The sequence below is a fragment of the Puma concolor genome, chromosome D4, assembly GCF_028749965.1.
Source record: "Puma concolor isolate L17-30 chromosome D4, mPumCon1.1.hap2, whole genome shotgun sequence".
Classification (NCBI taxonomy): Eukaryota; Metazoa; Chordata; class Mammalia; order Carnivora; family Felidae; genus Puma; species Puma concolor.
In genome coordinates, this window is record NC_141679.1 from 17,800,099 (window position 1) to 17,816,841 (window position 16,743).

The 16,743-nt window shown below is 44.4% G+C and overlaps 1 protein-coding gene across 4 annotated transcripts in view; it reads left to right on the top strand.

The window, feature by feature from the left end:
* The window catches only part of PCSK5 (proprotein convertase subtilisin/kexin type 5), a 472,761-nt gene that overhangs the window by 26,064 nt on the left and 429,954 nt on the right, over positions 1–16,743 (top strand). For 3 of the 4 annotated variants that reach the window (XM_086685036.1, XM_086685033.1, XM_086685035.1), the window contains exon 2: positions 16,423–16,527. In XM_086685036.1, the coding sequence (XP_086541162.1) occupies positions 16,423–16,527 (105 nt within the window). Of the gene's footprint in view, positions 1–16,422; positions 16,528–16,743 lie in introns of those variants that run through there. The other variant, XM_086685034.1, reaches the window with a different exon arrangement.

Sequence of the window (16,743 nt, forward strand, 5' to 3'; positions counted from 1 at the left end):
TTTATGGTAGACCTAGGTTGGGCTCTTAGCATTTATAAAAGGGTGAAACGTAGAATTAACCCCCTCTTTTTTTACCGTACAGATGGTACGGGCTTGTGGAAGGGTCGATTTGTACCTGATCTTGGCCGCACAGGTTGACGTAGACAGCAAAGTGCGTCCTTTTAAAAATGTTGCTTCACCGGGTCACGCGTGGTTCCCACTTCCCCACCTCTTCCCCGTCAGTTGGTTGAACAGGGCAATGGCCAGATTCTGATTCGGGCTGGGGCGGGGCACGTCACTGTGCATTTCTGCCAAGTTCACAGGGGACGCCAGTCCGGCTGCTCTTTGGCTTCCGGTCCCGGGGCCACACCTGGAGGATCACTGGGCGTGGATTTCGACTTACTTTTCTCAGCGTTGCTGTTTGCATTGTGTAATTCCAAATGTTTGAAGTGAGGCCTATGAGCTTTGACAAGCAGACGTAGTCATGTAACCACCTTCATAGTAAAGAGACAGAATACTTTGGTCACCTCAGGAGACTTGCGTAGCGCGTGTTTGTAATCTTGCTGTGCCCCCGACCCCTGGTAACCGCCAACGTATTTCCTGGTCTATATTGCCTTTTCTAGGATGTCATATGAATGGAGTGAGATAGTATGCAACCTTTTGAGCCTGGCTTCCTTCCTTTGCGATAATGCATTTGAGATTCGTCCCTGATGAATTCATCAGTAGGTTGGTCCTCTGTATTGGTGAGAAGTATTGCATTGTATGGATTTGCCAGTGTTCGACCCATTCGCCGGTTGTAGGACATTGAGTTGTTGCCAGTTTTTGGTGATGATGGCTAAAGCCACTCTAAATACTCACGTACGAGTTTGTGTGTAAACGTTAAGTTTTTGTTTTTCTTGGGGAAAAATATCTAGGGGTGGGATTTCTGGCTCATCTAGTCCGTGAATGCTTAATCTTGTAAGAGACTGCTGAACTGTTTTTCAAGGATTCTCAGCGACAGTGTATGAGCCTTCCATCCTCACCATCACTTGGTATTGACGTTTTTTCTCTTATTTTTTATCTATTTTAATAGATGTGTATCTGTGACATCCTTAATGTAACTGGCCAAAGAGATATAAAAATAGGAGCCAACCTCCCCTCTGCCTGGATGTAGATAGAACCTCACATCTGGCTGGAAACTTCACCTACTTTTCCTCTGCCATTATGCCACATGCTCGTTTATCCCCTGCTCTGGGCCCAGTTTCGGGGTCACTGTCCTGCAAGTGATAATCTGCTAATCCCCAGGAAGGACCAAGATGGGGACAAAGGTACAAGGCTTCCGTGAACAGCCATTAGCAAAGACAAGTGGGAGCTTCTCCTCCTAATAATCTTGTTTTAGTGACTGGAGGTTCATACCTCTTCATCCCCTTTATCTATTTCATGCACCCCCCCCCACCTGCCCCCTCTCTAGAAACTGCCAGTTTGTTCTCTATATTTAAGAAGTTGTTTGTTTGTTTTGTATCTTAGATTCCACACATGAGGGAAATCATCTGATATGTGTCTTTGTCTCATTTCACTTAGCATAATACCCTCTAGTTCCATCCATGTTGTGGCAAATGGCAGGACCTTATTCTTTTTTATGGCCCATCTTTGTCCCTTCCCCTATCCGTGGACACTTGGGTTGCTTCCATACCTTGGCTGTTGTAAACAACGCTGCAGTGAACACAGAAGCGCCTGTACCTTTTACAGTTAACTCTTTGTTTCCTTCAGATAAATACCTACGAGTGGAATTGCTGGATCTTACGGTAGTCCTGTTGTTAATTTGGGGGGAAACCTCCATACTGTTTTCCATAGTGGCTGCACCAATTTGCATTCCTACCAAGAGCGCACAAAGGTTCCCTTTGCTCCACATCCCTCCCGACACTTGTTATTTCTTGTGTCTTTGACGCTCGCCATTCTGACTCATTGCATTACTCTGATGATGAGTGATGGTGACCGGCTTGTCATGTGTCTGTCGGCCCCATCTGTAGGTCTTCTTTGGAAAGAATGTCTCTTCAGGTCCTCTACCCATTGTTATATCGGATCGTTGGTTTTTCTGGTGTTGCGTGTGTGAGTTCTTTATATCTTTTGGCTGTTAGACCCTTATCAGATCGATCATTTGCAAATTCAGTAGGTGGCCTTTTTGTTTTGTGGATGCTTCCCTTCCCTGTGCAAAAGCATCTTGTTTTAGTGTAGCCCCAATAGTTCATTTTTGCTTTTGTTTCCTTTTGCCTGAGGAGACATATCCATAAATACGTCGCTAAGGCCAATATCCAAAACATCACTGCCTATGTTTTCTTTTAGAAGGTTTGTAGTTTCAGATCTTCAGTCTGTTTTGAGTTGACTTTTGTGTGTGGTCTGATTCCATTCTTTTGCATGTGGTGTCCAGTTTTCCCAGCACCATGTGTTGAAGAGACTGTCATTTCCCCACTGGATATTCTTACCTCCTTTGTCATAGATTAATCGGCCATGTAGTTGTGGGTTTACTTCTGGGCTCTCTATTCCATTCCATAGATGTGTGTGTCAATTTCTGAGTTGGTGCCGTGCTGTTTTGATGACTTAGCTTTGGAGTAGGTCTTGAAATCTGGGGTTGTGACATTTCTAGCAACTTACTCTTTTTTTAATTGAGGATGACAAAGCTATCAAGTGTCCTGAATATACGTAGGCTCCATCACGTGTTTTGAATGCTCACGCCCTTCAAAGATTCAGAATCTTCCCTTTTAAGAACAAAACGTGTGATTTAAAATGCCGCAGAGCTCAAAATAGCCTCTGTTTACCAATATAATAAAATATTAGGAGTTCTAAATCTGGTTATACTAAATACAGTTCTAATTTTTTTTTTTTTTGAAGGCGAGGAGGGCTTTTGAAATAATTAAAGAAATGAATCAACGAACAGAACATGCCATTTACAGTGGTACTGAAGTCAAAGTAATTAGAGATTTTTCTCATTTAAATGTATTTTAATTAATTAGATAGGAATATTTGAATGGAGATCGCTGGACTCAGAGTAGATCATTCTATTTCTGCAGAATGACATGCATGGATTAGAATAGTGATTCTTCACCTTGGTTTTACATTAGAACCACCTAGAAAGCTCTTTTAAAAATAATACTGATAATGCTGGTCTTAACTCAGACTCTCTCTCTCTCTTTTTTTTAATGTTTATTCATTTTTGAGAGAGAGAGAGAGAGAGAGAGAGAGAGAGAGAGAGTGAGAGTGCTTGCTCATGAGCGGGGAAGGGGCAGAGAGAGGGAGACAGACTCCAAAGCAGCTCCAGGCTCCGAGCTGTCAGCACAGAGCCCGACGCGGGGCTCGAACCCACGAACCGCGAGATCCTGACCTGAGCTGAAGTCAGGCGCTTAACTGACTGAGCCACCCAGGTGCCCCTTAACTCAGACTCTTAAATCAGAATCTCTGGGGTCGGTGTGGGGAGACCTAACATTAGTAGTATTTTTTGTGGTGCCCATATAACAGACTATATATCCCATATATTCTCATGTATAACAGAAGTTGAGAATCGTTGAATCTAAAGGGAAAATTTACCATGCCAGCAGTAACTGAAGAAATGTTTCTCACTATCAAAAGATATGCTATTTTCTGTTTGTTTCCCTATAAGTCGGATTCAAGCAGCTAAGGTGATCAGTAATGAAAAGAATTTAGACCTAACTGCAGGCTATGTGTGCTCTTTCTCTCTCAGCCTCTCTTGGACTCTCTATTTCCTTTGTGGGTGTGTGATGTGTGGCTTACAAGCAGGTGGAATAGGTTAAATATTAAACAATACCTTCTTTTAGTTTCTCCAGAAATTACTTACAGATGGGGCTTTAAAAACTTGGTAAAAAAAATAGCAGACTCTAAATAGCAGTAATGAATGTTCTTATCTGAGGAATATACAAGGATTATTTTACGTTAAGGACGTAATGACTCATTTTGGACCCACATGGATCGAAGGAAATAAAAGCCTAATGCCATTAACAGTTCATGCTTAAAGAGCTGTTGCAAACACGGTGTATATTGGATGCTGAGCCCAGTCCTTATCTCATATACTAATATGAAAAATTGAGTTCCTTTGAGAGAAATATTCTGATGGAGCAAAGAAGACGTCACTTTCAACCTTGTGGTGGCCACAGCGGGGTTGCAGAGTCAAGTCAGAAAATTAGCTACATTTTCGTAGAGACTTCGTTTTGTTTACTCTATCTGCAGTGTCTCTGGATCGGTGCCTAGCATATTGTACACACTCAGTAAATGCATTAATGTCTCGGCAGGCTATCAATGTATGGAGTAGAATATAGAAAATGGCATTCAACTTTCCCATTCACATTTGCACTTCAGAAATTAAAATGCAGACTGGAGGAGAATCACATTAAAAAGGGCTTCTGAGGATGTTTTTTTTTTCAGTGGGCCAAGTTCATTCTCAAACTGAAAACAAATATTTCAATGTTAAGCTACTTCTAATTAGAAGAACCTCACCAAGGGAAGTCAAGGGATCATGGACGGCAGCCTGGCTCCATCCTACAGGGAATTGACGTGTGTTATGTTCTGGGCTCCATTTTCTGGGGACGTGTTATACGTGTTGGCTTGTCTGGGGAAAGCAAGACCTTAGGGAAGACGTGGTGCGTGAGAAAAAAAAAAAAAAAGGAAAAACTTGGGTGGCCAGATGACCTTCCCAGCCTGGCCCCACAGGCTAGGACCAGGAGTCGTGAGCGGACTTAGGCTACTTCTCTGGAAGATGTGTCTGACAAATAGGCTACCCCAGGAAACGTGTGCTCCATTTGAAGAATGGATTCCCTGTCCAGTGGGGTAAGTCGGATTAAAATCCTGCTATGGTGTTTTTTCCAATTCTGATATTCTGCGATTTGCTGTGAGGCAAGTCTCATGTCGCGGGTGACTGGTGGGGCCGACCGTACGTTTCTCACTTGAAACTGGAACATTTGCTGCTTACTCTTTCTCTGTCTCGCATTTCCTTTGTGAAATTGTGTCTGTTTCTTGCTTGCTCGGGATTCGTAATAAGATGTTTTTGATTACTTGCTTTTAAGATGAACTCCAGGGACCTAGAGTCTCCCACACTCTGCTGATCAGGTAGCTTTAGAATAAAACAATCAGGCCTCGTATTGGTGAGGGCAAGGGGGTGGGATCTGAGCGTGTCCATTCAATCAGTGGTAAAGCAGAACCCTTTGGATACATTTTAAGGAAAAGTTAAAGTGCTGTAGAAAAGGCTTAGATTTTTGGAGTCACACACTTTTCTCGTCTGAGCGTGTAACTCACCTTCTCTTGTGTTTCGACTCCACTTCCTGCCCTGTAAAATGAGAATAAGTCTTCTCCCCATGTTGGGAAGATAGGAGAGAATTTAGGAAAGCATCAGTAAGTGTTAGCTTCCGTTATAAGTAGTGTTAGCTACGCAATGACTTTGAAAAAACCAGCCATTTGCTAGTTCTCTTTTGCTGGGCAAGTGGCTTTATCTTGGTTTTCAGTTCTGTTATTTCTTGGTTTTCTTTTGAGGATTAAATTTGATAGTGCTAATACAGAGCTTAGCAGAGTGCTGGGCCAGTATTTTTTTTTTTTTAGTATTTTTAAAGTTTTATTTATTTATTTTGAGAGACACAGAGACTGTGTGCGTGGGGGAGGGGCAGAGAGAGAGAGAGAGAGAGAGAGAGAGGGAGAGAGAGAATCTCAAGCAGGCTCCGCACCGTGAGCGCAGAGCCCGACGCGGGGCTCGAACTCATGAAACCATGAGGTCGTGACCTGAGCTGCAACTCCGAGTGGGACGCTCGACCGACTGAGCCACCCAGGCGCCCCAGTGCTGGGCCAATATTAAACTGTTATTCTATTGGTACAGTGTTTTGGAAATTGATCATTGAACACCCAGAGAGTCCACAAAATTACCAAAAATTAATAGACCCCGGTTTCATTTCCTTTGCTTCTCACTGGATGTCTACCCAGGTACTGGCTCTAGCTTGTAGTACTTTCTTTTTTTTTTTTCTTTTTTTTTTGGGGGGGACAGAGAGAGACAGAGCATGAACGGGGGAGGGGCAGAGAGAGAGGGAGACACAGAATCTGAAACAGGCTCCAGGTTCTGAGCCATCAGCCCAGAGCCCGACGCGGGGCTCGAACTCCCGGACCGCGAGATCGTGACCTGGCTGAAGTCGGACGCTCAACCGACTGCGCCACCCAGGCGCCCCTTGTAGTACTTTCTTATTGCTCCTGTGACACATAGTCACAGACTCGTGACTTAACACAAATGCGTTATCTCACAGTCCTGACGACCAGAAGTCCTAACCTAGAGTGAAGGTGTCATCAGAGCCGCATTCCTTCTGGAGAGTCTAGGGAAGACTCATTTCCAGCCTCTGGAGGCCCATCCGCGTTCCTTGGCTTGTGGCTCCTTCTTCCGCCTTCCGAACCAGTGGCATAGCATCTTCGAAACCCTCTGTCTTCTTCTCTTTCTTTCTCTCCCCTCGCCCGTCTCTGATCTGTGCTCCCATCTCTCTCTTTGACCCTCTATTTCCACCATCACATCTTGTCTGACTTGGCTCCCTTCCTCTTATAAGGACACCTGTGATTACATTGGACCCACCCTGATAACCCGGGACAATCTCCCCGTCTCAGAATGCTCTATCACAGCTGCACAGTCTCTTTTGCCACGTACGGTGACGTCTTCATAGGTTCTGGGAATTGGGATGCACACATTTGGGCGAGGGACAGCCTTCAACACATCACGTGCCTGCCTATCTTAGAACGTTGCACTGAAATCATACAGATGACTCATCTTTCCTTGAGCACCCTGATTGAAAAATATGCATATATATGGTAGTGCCTCCTCTCTGAATTCATGTGCCCTAACGCCATTTTCTGAAGAGCTCTCTGAAGAGCTCAGATGCTGAGCCTGAACTTGAAGGGATTTAGGAAGACATCACCAGGGGTCTCTGATTTTCGAAACTAAAGCCTAAGAAAGATACCCTTCATGTTATTTTGTAGCACTCCGTGGCCAGTACAATTGTATCGAAGATATATGGTGCCAGACAATACCCTTTAACTTAGAATGGCCCTTGAACTTCAGCCTGAAGGGTCCGCCTTAAAGATACTTTCTCACATGGAGATACTTAACGTAAGTTGCTTTTGCATCTGCTCGAAGTGGATAGAAATATCCCTAGGAAACATCCCCTTTGTGTACAGCTCTTAAGAGCACAGTCTTCTGGGTAATTGAGATCTCTGGGTAGCTATGGTTTTAAATTCATCCTCAGAAAAAACATCTTTTGGAGTTAAGAACAGATGCTGTGGAGTTAGGCTACCCGGGATCCCCCTGAACTTCACGCTTTGCCAGCTGTGTGGCCCTAGGCAAGCTCTTGAACTTTGTAGGCTTCTTCTTTCTCGCGTGTAACATGGAAATCACGGCACTTGCTTCCTACTGTTGGGTGACGAGGACCCAGCGCAGTAATGCCTGGGTTTGCACTCCGTAAATATTAGCGGTTCATCAGGTTTCTGCATTTACTTACCTTCTTCTTTAATAGTCAATGAACTCAACAGCCTTGTTGTAAGTATCGCTTTTGTTCAGTGAGTCCGCGAGGTCATTGACTATGAAGGGACAAGGGAGGGAACTGAGAAATATAAAGGCAGACTTTGGCGAGTGGGAAATTCTCAATTCTCGGACACGTTTAACATGTGGGGACTTCCTTCATGCAACATTTAGTAAGTGTAAAGCACATGTTACATTATATGTTAATGTTCTGTCACAGAAGGGGTTATAAAGAAATGAGCAAGAAACTTTCCCAAAGGTTTAGAGACATGCTCCCTCTGGCTTTGATTACCCCAAGGACAGGGGCCATTCCTTCATTCGACACATTTGTTGGATAAGCCTGGCACTGTTAAGAGGAGCTAAGGTGAATCTATCAGTGAAATAAAAAAAAATTCCTGCCCTTATGGAGCTATTATTCCATTGGGGGAAGACCAATAACAAATGGGATAAATAAAAATAATGTACGTTAATGGTGTTAAATGTTACAGGGAAAAGTAAGAAAGGGGGGGCGGGCTATGCTGGAGGGCATGATGGCAGTTTTAAATCAGGTGGTTCGTGAAAGCCTCCCTCGAAAGGGGAATTTGGCCAAAGATCTGAAAGCAGAGAGGATGTGTGTCAGATTTAGAAGATTCCAGGCGAAGGAAAATCAAGTGCAGAGACCCTGAGGTTGGCGTGTTCTTGGTGACTTGGGGGAAAGCAGTCATGGCCACCTTCTCTTAGGTTCTACTTTAAATGTCACAGAGTCTGGAACACAGGAGACGAATTATTGCAGAGGTTTTAATATTCTCGGGGAAGCACAAAAGAGGCACCGGAGAAAACATTTACATGAAGGAGAAGCAGTTTATCTAGTTGCTGTTTCTGTAACTGTAAATGGAATTCAGCACGTTGACGTTTCGGGCCTTTCCACGCGGAGCCTCGGAAAGGGGTTGGTTGGTCAGCAAGACCTGTGGGCTTTGCCACTTGGTTCTTCGCTGTCTCACCTGAGTGGGGGAAGAGATGTGGGCTGACAGGTGAATTCCAGCCCCAGGTAACTGGTTCTTAAGTTTTCCAGCCTGTAAGTCATCTCGCAGATGGGAGAGAGTGCACCAGAAATCCGTAGAGGGAAATTTATAACTTCTGAAATCAACATCGTTGACGTATCATTGACGTACCCCTCCCCCCCCAGTGCAGCCATTTTTGTAGGAGGTCGGATGAGTGTTGACAAATCTGTGTACCCCGTGATGTGCTGATAAATACTAAACAAGTGATTCTTCCAGAGGAAAAGAATCCCTAATTTTGTAGTCTTTGCCGATTTTTCCTGATACGTTAATACTTCCGTCCTTGTTGATTTCAAGTCACAAGTGTGATGTCATTGAGCAGGGTGTTGGGGAGAGGTGAAATGGGATTGTAAGCCTATGACAAACTGGTTCCAGCTCACCTAAGCACTTACCACTGATGTCATTATCCCCGTCCTGAAGATACAGAGTATTCCCAACCGTCCACATTTCTCCAGGTTTTCCCAGTCAGTCCCAGCTCCACGCCTAGGTTGTCGCTGACCTGTTTCCTGTCATCATAGTTTGACATAGTCCTAGGATTTCATACCAGTGGCATTCTGCAGGAAGCGTTCTTCTGCATCAGCATGAGGTTTGGAAACTCATCGACATTGTTGCATACATCAGTAGTTTGCTCCTTTTTATGGCTGGGCATCTCGCTATGGGGATATACCACAATTTATTTTCCATGTACCTGTTACCATTTACCTGTTGCATTGTTTCCAGCGTGGGGCCATTATTAAGAGAGTTGCTGTAAACATTCCTGTATCAGTTTTGTTTCAAAGTAGAATTTCATTTTTTTTTCTGGGTAAATACCCAGAAATGGAAGGTCTGGTTCATGAGGAGGACGTGTATTTCGTGAGAAATTACCAAACGACTTTCCAAAGATATTGGACCGTTTTACACTCCCACTAGCTACGGGTGAGAGTTACAGTGTTCCACAATCTTAGAGCATGGTATTGTCTGTCCTTAACCTGTAGGCATTTGTGTGTGTGTACAGAACTATTATGATTTTAATTAGCGTTTGAGCATCTTTGTACATGCTCATTGGCTGTTTGCATATCTCCTTTTGTGAAATGTCTTTTCAAATTCTTGCCTGTTTAAAAAAATGTGTAGAATGGGGGTCACTTACCTTTCAAAAGGGAGTTCAGAATTTGGGGAAATCTGTAAATTAGAGAGGGCAGGAGGGAGAACAAGGCAGACAGCGTTCATGAAGGTGACCACAGGGTCCTTGACGTGACTGCTTCGTGACCAGGGTGACCAGGTTTGATAGGGAGTTGTCTCAGGTTAAGCGCTGAAAAGTTCCATGTCCCTGGAAACAACTCAGTCCTGAGCATGGTTGTTCACCCTCTAGAACTGTGTATGAAATATTTGCAAACTGTATGCCTGGAGTATATAAAAAATGTGCACACTCTATGCCTGGAGTCATTAGACTGGAGAGGATCTTAGCTACAGCACAGGGGAGACTGTTGGTGGTGAATGAATTCAGAAAGGCTGCACAGCTGCTCAATGGGGTCAAAGTCATGATAAAATATGGGTCTTCTGGCTCCTAGCCCTCTGCTCAGAAGTCAATAGCTTACTTGTGACATAAGCATTTAAGGACACCTGGAAGGTTCTCTCTTGTTGGCAGAAAATAAAAAAACCCTCCAATCACCCTCCAATCATTGTCTGACATTGTTTGTTTTTTAAAGTTATAAATATAACGGACTCATTTATTTGGCTTCAGTTTTGATTTTCTGATCAAATTCAGTTGTTCCTGGAAGAACTAAGACATTGAATCTTATCAGTCATTTACACTTTAGTATAAAATGGTTTATTAAACTTTTCTAAGAGCAGTTTGGTTTGAGAGAGGGTCACGTTAGGGAAATTCTGGGAGCAAGGGTGAGAGGCTTCCACTAAAGAAGAAAAGGCACAAATGCTTGACAGAATTGGGAACAAAAGATGAAATTTATCAACTTAGTGTCAAATAGGGTTATGCTCCTAGGCCGGGAAGAGTGTGTGTATGTGACTGCACAGAAAAGGAGCTTGAGAGGGGCCAGAGGGAAGGAATTCTTCTCCTTCCTTTTAGGTGGGATTAAGGAAAAGGTTGAGCTTTGGTGATTCTGCTCTTGATTTTATACTTCCTTATACACCTATGGTTTCTGATTTATTTATAAAATGCCCCTTTGTTAGTTATATATTGTTTCTTGTTTTAGCCCTTGTTGGTATTTCATGACAGATAAACACAGTCATCTTTTGTTTTACGTTACCCTGGAGGAGCTAGATGGAATGCCTGCTTATAGATAACATTACTGCTCTGTTTTCATACTCTGTCTTTCTTTTGAATAACTCCCAACATGTTATGACATTTTTCTTCTTAATGTTTATTAAATGCCCTCAGCGTGCTCAGTGCTGTTGAAAGAATATAAAAGACACAATTCTTGCCAATAAGGGACATGCATATTAATAGAAAAGAGACACAAACATGCTTTTAAATCTATATATTTAGATTTTACAATGTGTGTCCCTCTGAAAGGTGAAAGATTACTTTGTGCGAATGATGGAGAATGATTGAACTAATGCACACTGCTCGTCAGCCGTTGTCTTGCAAAAACAAAAACAGCATAGAGACGTCTCAGCCTGCATCACCTTCCGCACCATAACCTTGGCAGTTAAGGTGGCATGAAATTATTTCTGCTGAAACCAGCCTTAATTTGATGGTCCTGTTATACCAGAGATTTTGAATCAGCTCTAGCTCTAACGTGTGCGACGTTAGCAGCTCAAGGCTTCCGATGTTCACGTCGTCAATCAGTAGTCTTTGCCGAGAACCTATTCTGTGTTGAGCCGTGTACTGGGAGCTGGAAACAGAATAGTAAGCACCGTGGTTGTGTCTCCATCTCCTTGGAACGTACAGGCATAGAGTTGGGAGCACAGACGTTGAACAGATAATTGTTCTAATCGAGGTATAACTACGGGCGTATATTTTTGATTCTGGGAGCTGGTGGGAGCTTAGCTGGCCTGGGGGGTTGTTTTTAAAAGTTTTTTTTTTTCTTTAGTTATTTATCGTTAAGAGAGTGAGCCTGCGCAGGGAGGGGCAGAGAGAGAGGAGGACAGAGGATCCCAGTGTGGGCCTCGAACCCACGAACCCCGAGATGATGGCCTGAGCCAATGTCGGACGCTCAACCAACTGAGCCACCCAGGCGCCCCTGGCCCGGGGGTTTTAAAGACTTTCTACCTGGGGTGACAGATGAAGGAGGAGAGGGAGGAGGCAGGGGGGCTCCTTGTCCGGCAGGTCAAGGGAGCAGCAGGTCTGACACAGGGAGCTGAAGAGGCCAGTGCAGCCTGAGTCCAGGGAACTGAGAGCCCGTGTGACCCATGCTGTGGCCAGAGAGCTGGGTTAGGCAGGCCCCGCAGGTCGGAGTAGGAGGATGGTCTTCGTTCACCGAGCACGGCGAAGCACGTAGAATAGTTCCGGACAGAGCATAGATGTTACTATGATAGGATTACTCTGCTTTACTGTATAAACTATATTCTTCGTTAGCGTTCAAGGTTTCTTTTCACAGCAGAGGGAAGCCCCTACAACACGTAGGCAGGTGGACTGACGTGTGGCATAGCCAAATTTGCCTTCTGGGGCGTTGCTCCGGCTGCTGTTGTAGAAAACAGAGTTGGGAGAGGAGGTCTGGTGCACGTGGCTCTGAGAAGACCAGAAGCAGCTGTACTCCTCGAACAAGAGGTGGGAACAGACACAGTGAGTCATCCAGGGGCCTGTGGCTGACGGGTGCCCCATAGCCCGTGACTCAAGAGGAACGTGACTCGGAGGGGCTCTAAGTTGTACAAGAGTGTGTCAGGGGTTGGCTACGTTTTCAGAAGTTCTGATCTGTCCAGTTTTAAGGGTTAATAGGAAGCCTACGATGGGACCCACTGGTTCTACCTGGGAAGGCATCTCGGTAGAGACTATTAAGTAGCTTGCAGAACCGGTCGAGAAGGCCACGCGTTCAGAATCGTTCCCCCACAGCCACGTCACGGAATGGACCTTGGCAAGAGTTGCCGCTTCATCCTCAACAAAACGCCGAGGAACGGGGAGGCTTCCCGCTGCTGCCGCTGGAGGTCTCCTACGATCTCTTACCAGTTCGTCCGGAAAACGGGACGGGTGGCACGGATGCGCAGAAAGCTGGCGGCCAAGACGTCGAGACTGCTTCCACCCCTACGGCCACGCACGTAAATGCCTCTGAGCACGTGCCCCACGATGCCGTGGTCTGTCTTTGACTGGCAGAACCTTAGTCACGTCAGAACCCTAGCTGCACCGAGTCTAGCTTTTTAGCTCCACAGTGTAGGAGAACTCACCGGAAGGATGGGGGGGGTGAGCCCACCTCTAGGATGCACCCTACTACCTGGGTTCACCCCGATGCGCGACATCGAACAGGGATTTGCGTTTTCCCACCTCACCGTGCTAGCTGTATACACGTGGGCAGAGCTTCGATGACCTCCTTCATCCAATTAGAGGGATGAGATTTATTTCCCAGGGTTCCTGGGGCGCATTAAGTTAAATATGACAACATGTACAAGAGCGGTCAGCTGCCTGGTGCATGGTGGGCATTCCATAAATGAGACATCAGTCAGTCCCCGGACACCATTGCACCACTGTCCCGAGGAAACAGAAGCCCTGAAAGGTGGAGACAAAATAGAGCTTACCGCCCAAGAGATTCAATGGCCCGCATAAACGCGGCTCTTGTACCGGGCACACAGACTTTGGGGAGCACATTCGTCCCCGGAAAAGAAGGTGGGATTTGAGTATGTGCCCTTTAATGTATTTGTGTGATTTCTTTCATTTTTAAATCGTTTTTGTTCATTAAAAAATAACGCATACACATAAACGGTGAGAAGAAGAAAGGCCCTCTTTGCAGTTCGAGTGTTCTTCCTGAAACATCCTCTACTCATAAGCATATACGTAATTCAGATTCCTTCTTTGGTCTACAAAAATTGGGTCCTGTGGTCTCCCTCCCTTCTTTCTTTCTTTCCTTCCTTCCTTCCTTCCATTCCTCTTTCTCCCTCCCTCCGTTTACTACCTTCGACCTATGGATTATAGCTCGTTGTTGAGTTGTTTGTGTTGTTCTGCTTTACAAACTTTGCTCTAACCTCCATTCTCAGACATAAGTGGCCGTATCTGTCCAATAAATTTTAGAAGTGGAAAGCCTGGGCCAAAGGTTAGGTACAGCTTATAATTTATGGATAGCACCAAACAACTCTCCAAACAGTTGTCTCGGGGCTAGCTCTTGACCAATCCTACGCAAGCCGCATTTGTGCCTACGTCCTCGCCGAGAGTGTATCATCAGACCTTTTGACTTTTGCCAATTACGGAAGGGAATTTAAGAGGTGATGCTAGGGTAGACCAAGAGGAGTTCTGACCAAGGGATAGAGGCAAGGGATTAATTGCAGGATAGGAGGTGAGAGAACGTAGGACTTATATTTAAGTTGAAAGGGAGAGTGGTAATGTGACGCTGTGTGTCAGGCAGTGGCTTGACCAGGCAGTGCTTGTGTGACTACATTCAGTCCTCATAACCACATTCACCCATAAACATTTTTTTTACCCCCCGTTTGACTCCGGTATGTGTCCACTATGCCACCTGTGTCCTTACTTTACAGTTGAGGAATGAAGGCTCCAAAACGGTTAAGTGACGTATCTAATATCCCAGAGCAAGCGAAGCGAGGACAAGGGTTCTGTTTTCCAGCTTCGTACACCTTACAGAAGCCCGGGATTCCAGTCTTTACCAACGAGGCCATAATGGATCTGAATATGTTTTCAGGGTATATTTCATCCATATTTGAGTTTACTAGTTCAATTGAGTTCAGTTATTTCCTATAATCAAAGCGTTTCCATTATAGTTGCATGGCCGTGGTCTGGAACTCACTGACCCTTTTCACACTGGCGATGGGTTCTGTGTAACGTTCTTCCTCAAAGATTTTCTGTTCCTTTCCTCAAGAACTACTGTGTTTACCCAAGGAGCACTCTTGACAAAAGCTACATGAGATGAAAGCTCTAAGCTTCTTGGGATTTTAAGATTTTCTTATAAAGGATTACACAGCCCATTGTGAATTCTGCCCTTAGTCCTCAGGAATCTTAAGATTGGCTCGTAAATCCCTCCTTGAAACACTCTTGGAGACTGAGGCTGGCATCTGGGCCCTCCCCCTCATTGTTCGCTGCTGCTTCAGACAGAGTCCACGATCTTTTCTGGGTACATCTGGGCAGTTTCCCCGTGAGTTAAAAATGTGTGACTTAAAATTGTCAAATCTGGGGCGCCTGGGTGGCGCAGTCGGTTAAGCGTCCGACTTCAGCCAGGTCACGATCTCGCGGTCCGTGAGTTCGAGCCCCGCGTCGGGCTCTGGGCTGATGGCTTGGAGCCTGGAGCCTGTTTCCGATTCTGTGTCTCCCTCTCTCTCTGCCCCTCCCCCGTTCATGCTCTGTCTCTCTCTGTCCCAAAAATAAATAAACGTTGAAAAAAAAAAATTAAAAAAAAAAAAATTGTCAAATCTAATAATGATTAGAGACCTTAAGTTAGAGCATGAAGTCCCAGTGAAGGCATGACTCTTAAATGGTGCAGTAGTTGGGTTGATCATCCCTACTAGAGGGGTGTGGTGGATAATTGAAAATGTGATGGAAAGAAGAAAATTAAAAAAAAAAAATAAACCTTTTATCTGGAAAAATAAAGCTGGACCAATGACTTTTTTTTTTTTTTTTTTTTTTTTTTAATTAAGAAAGCCCAACTTTTGAATTGTCCCAGTTGGAAAATATCTTGTTGATGGTCATTCTTTTAGGGCAGAGCCATGGTCTTCTGGAGAAATAGACATTGGATGTAATTACCCAAAGGGGGGAAAAAAAAGGTGGGGAGGGGGTCAGTGTCAAAGAATGGAATTGGAGAGCTGCGGTGGTCTTAGAAATTAACTAGTCCAACCTCAAGTTTTGTAAGAATGGAAATGGAAACATAGCGAGTACATGGGATTGAGCCAAGAAACCACTTCTGAGCTGTGTCAGCCGGAATGAGAGCCAAACTCTTCTGTCTTCGTTTGGCGTATTGTTCAATTTCCATGTATGTGATCCGTATCTTATAATCTGCTGAGGGACTATGACTGCCTGGGATTTTGTTTGTTTGCCTCAAGTGGACAGTGACTCGTTTTCAGAGCTATCCTGAACAGACCTAACTTTTTAACTAAACAAAGGGTACACAAACGGGAAGATGAATTTGTTAAAGAAGGGACGCAGATAACATGGACCAAACTGTTTTTTTGCACGGGATGCTTAGTCGATAGGTAGGGTCTGTGATCTTTGTCTTGTTTTAGAAACTGCCATCCGACTTTGAGCTTTGCAGTAAATGAATAACCGCTATGTATTTATACTGTCTACTTAAGTCAGGAAACAAACCAAGTGGTGTTTTCTCTGTGAATGACCAACTGCTCAGGACTTGTTTCAAATTGATGATATAAATAATCTAACAAGGTCCCTCATTGTACATTTCTCGCAGCAAACAGAACGCAATGTGTTTTTATAACCAGATAGCTATTTGATTTTTTTTTCTCTTTCCCACATTTGGATATAAATGGATATAGAATTACTTAAAATGCTGCATATAAATTAAACATTAAAAGGGAGATACAGAGAGGCTAAGCTGCCCCATTATAATCTTTAGTTCCGCAGTCCCTGCCTCAAGGACACTCCATTTCATATCACATGTCCTTCTTTTGAAAAGTGATCACCAAGGTTCAAGTAACATTTAAGCATAGCAGACAACTGCATAATTTATGGGCCTTTTTTCTTTTTTGTTTTGTGTTCTTGTTGTAATGAAAAACAGGAAAACAGCAGACTCCCTTGAACTCCATTAACTCCTTTTTGTTCTTCCCCTTGTGTCTTTGCAGATCGGAGCCCTGAAGGACTACTACCATTTCTATCATAGTAGGACGATTAAAAGGTCAGTTCTCTCGAGCAGAGGAACCCACAGTTTCATTTCAATGGAACCAAAGGTAAGAAGAACCAGTTGGGTGGGGACCAAGAGGCAAAGCTTCTGCATTTTTCATTGGTAATATCACACTGGGAACTGATGACCAGCGTGAAGGTTCAAATTTCAAGAGCTGCCCTACTGTCCTTTGGTCCACCGTCTTGGCTTCCTCTTCAGACAAACATAGACGATGGCTTGATTTGCCCCGGAATATGCCGTTGCCGTAAAACACTGGTACAAC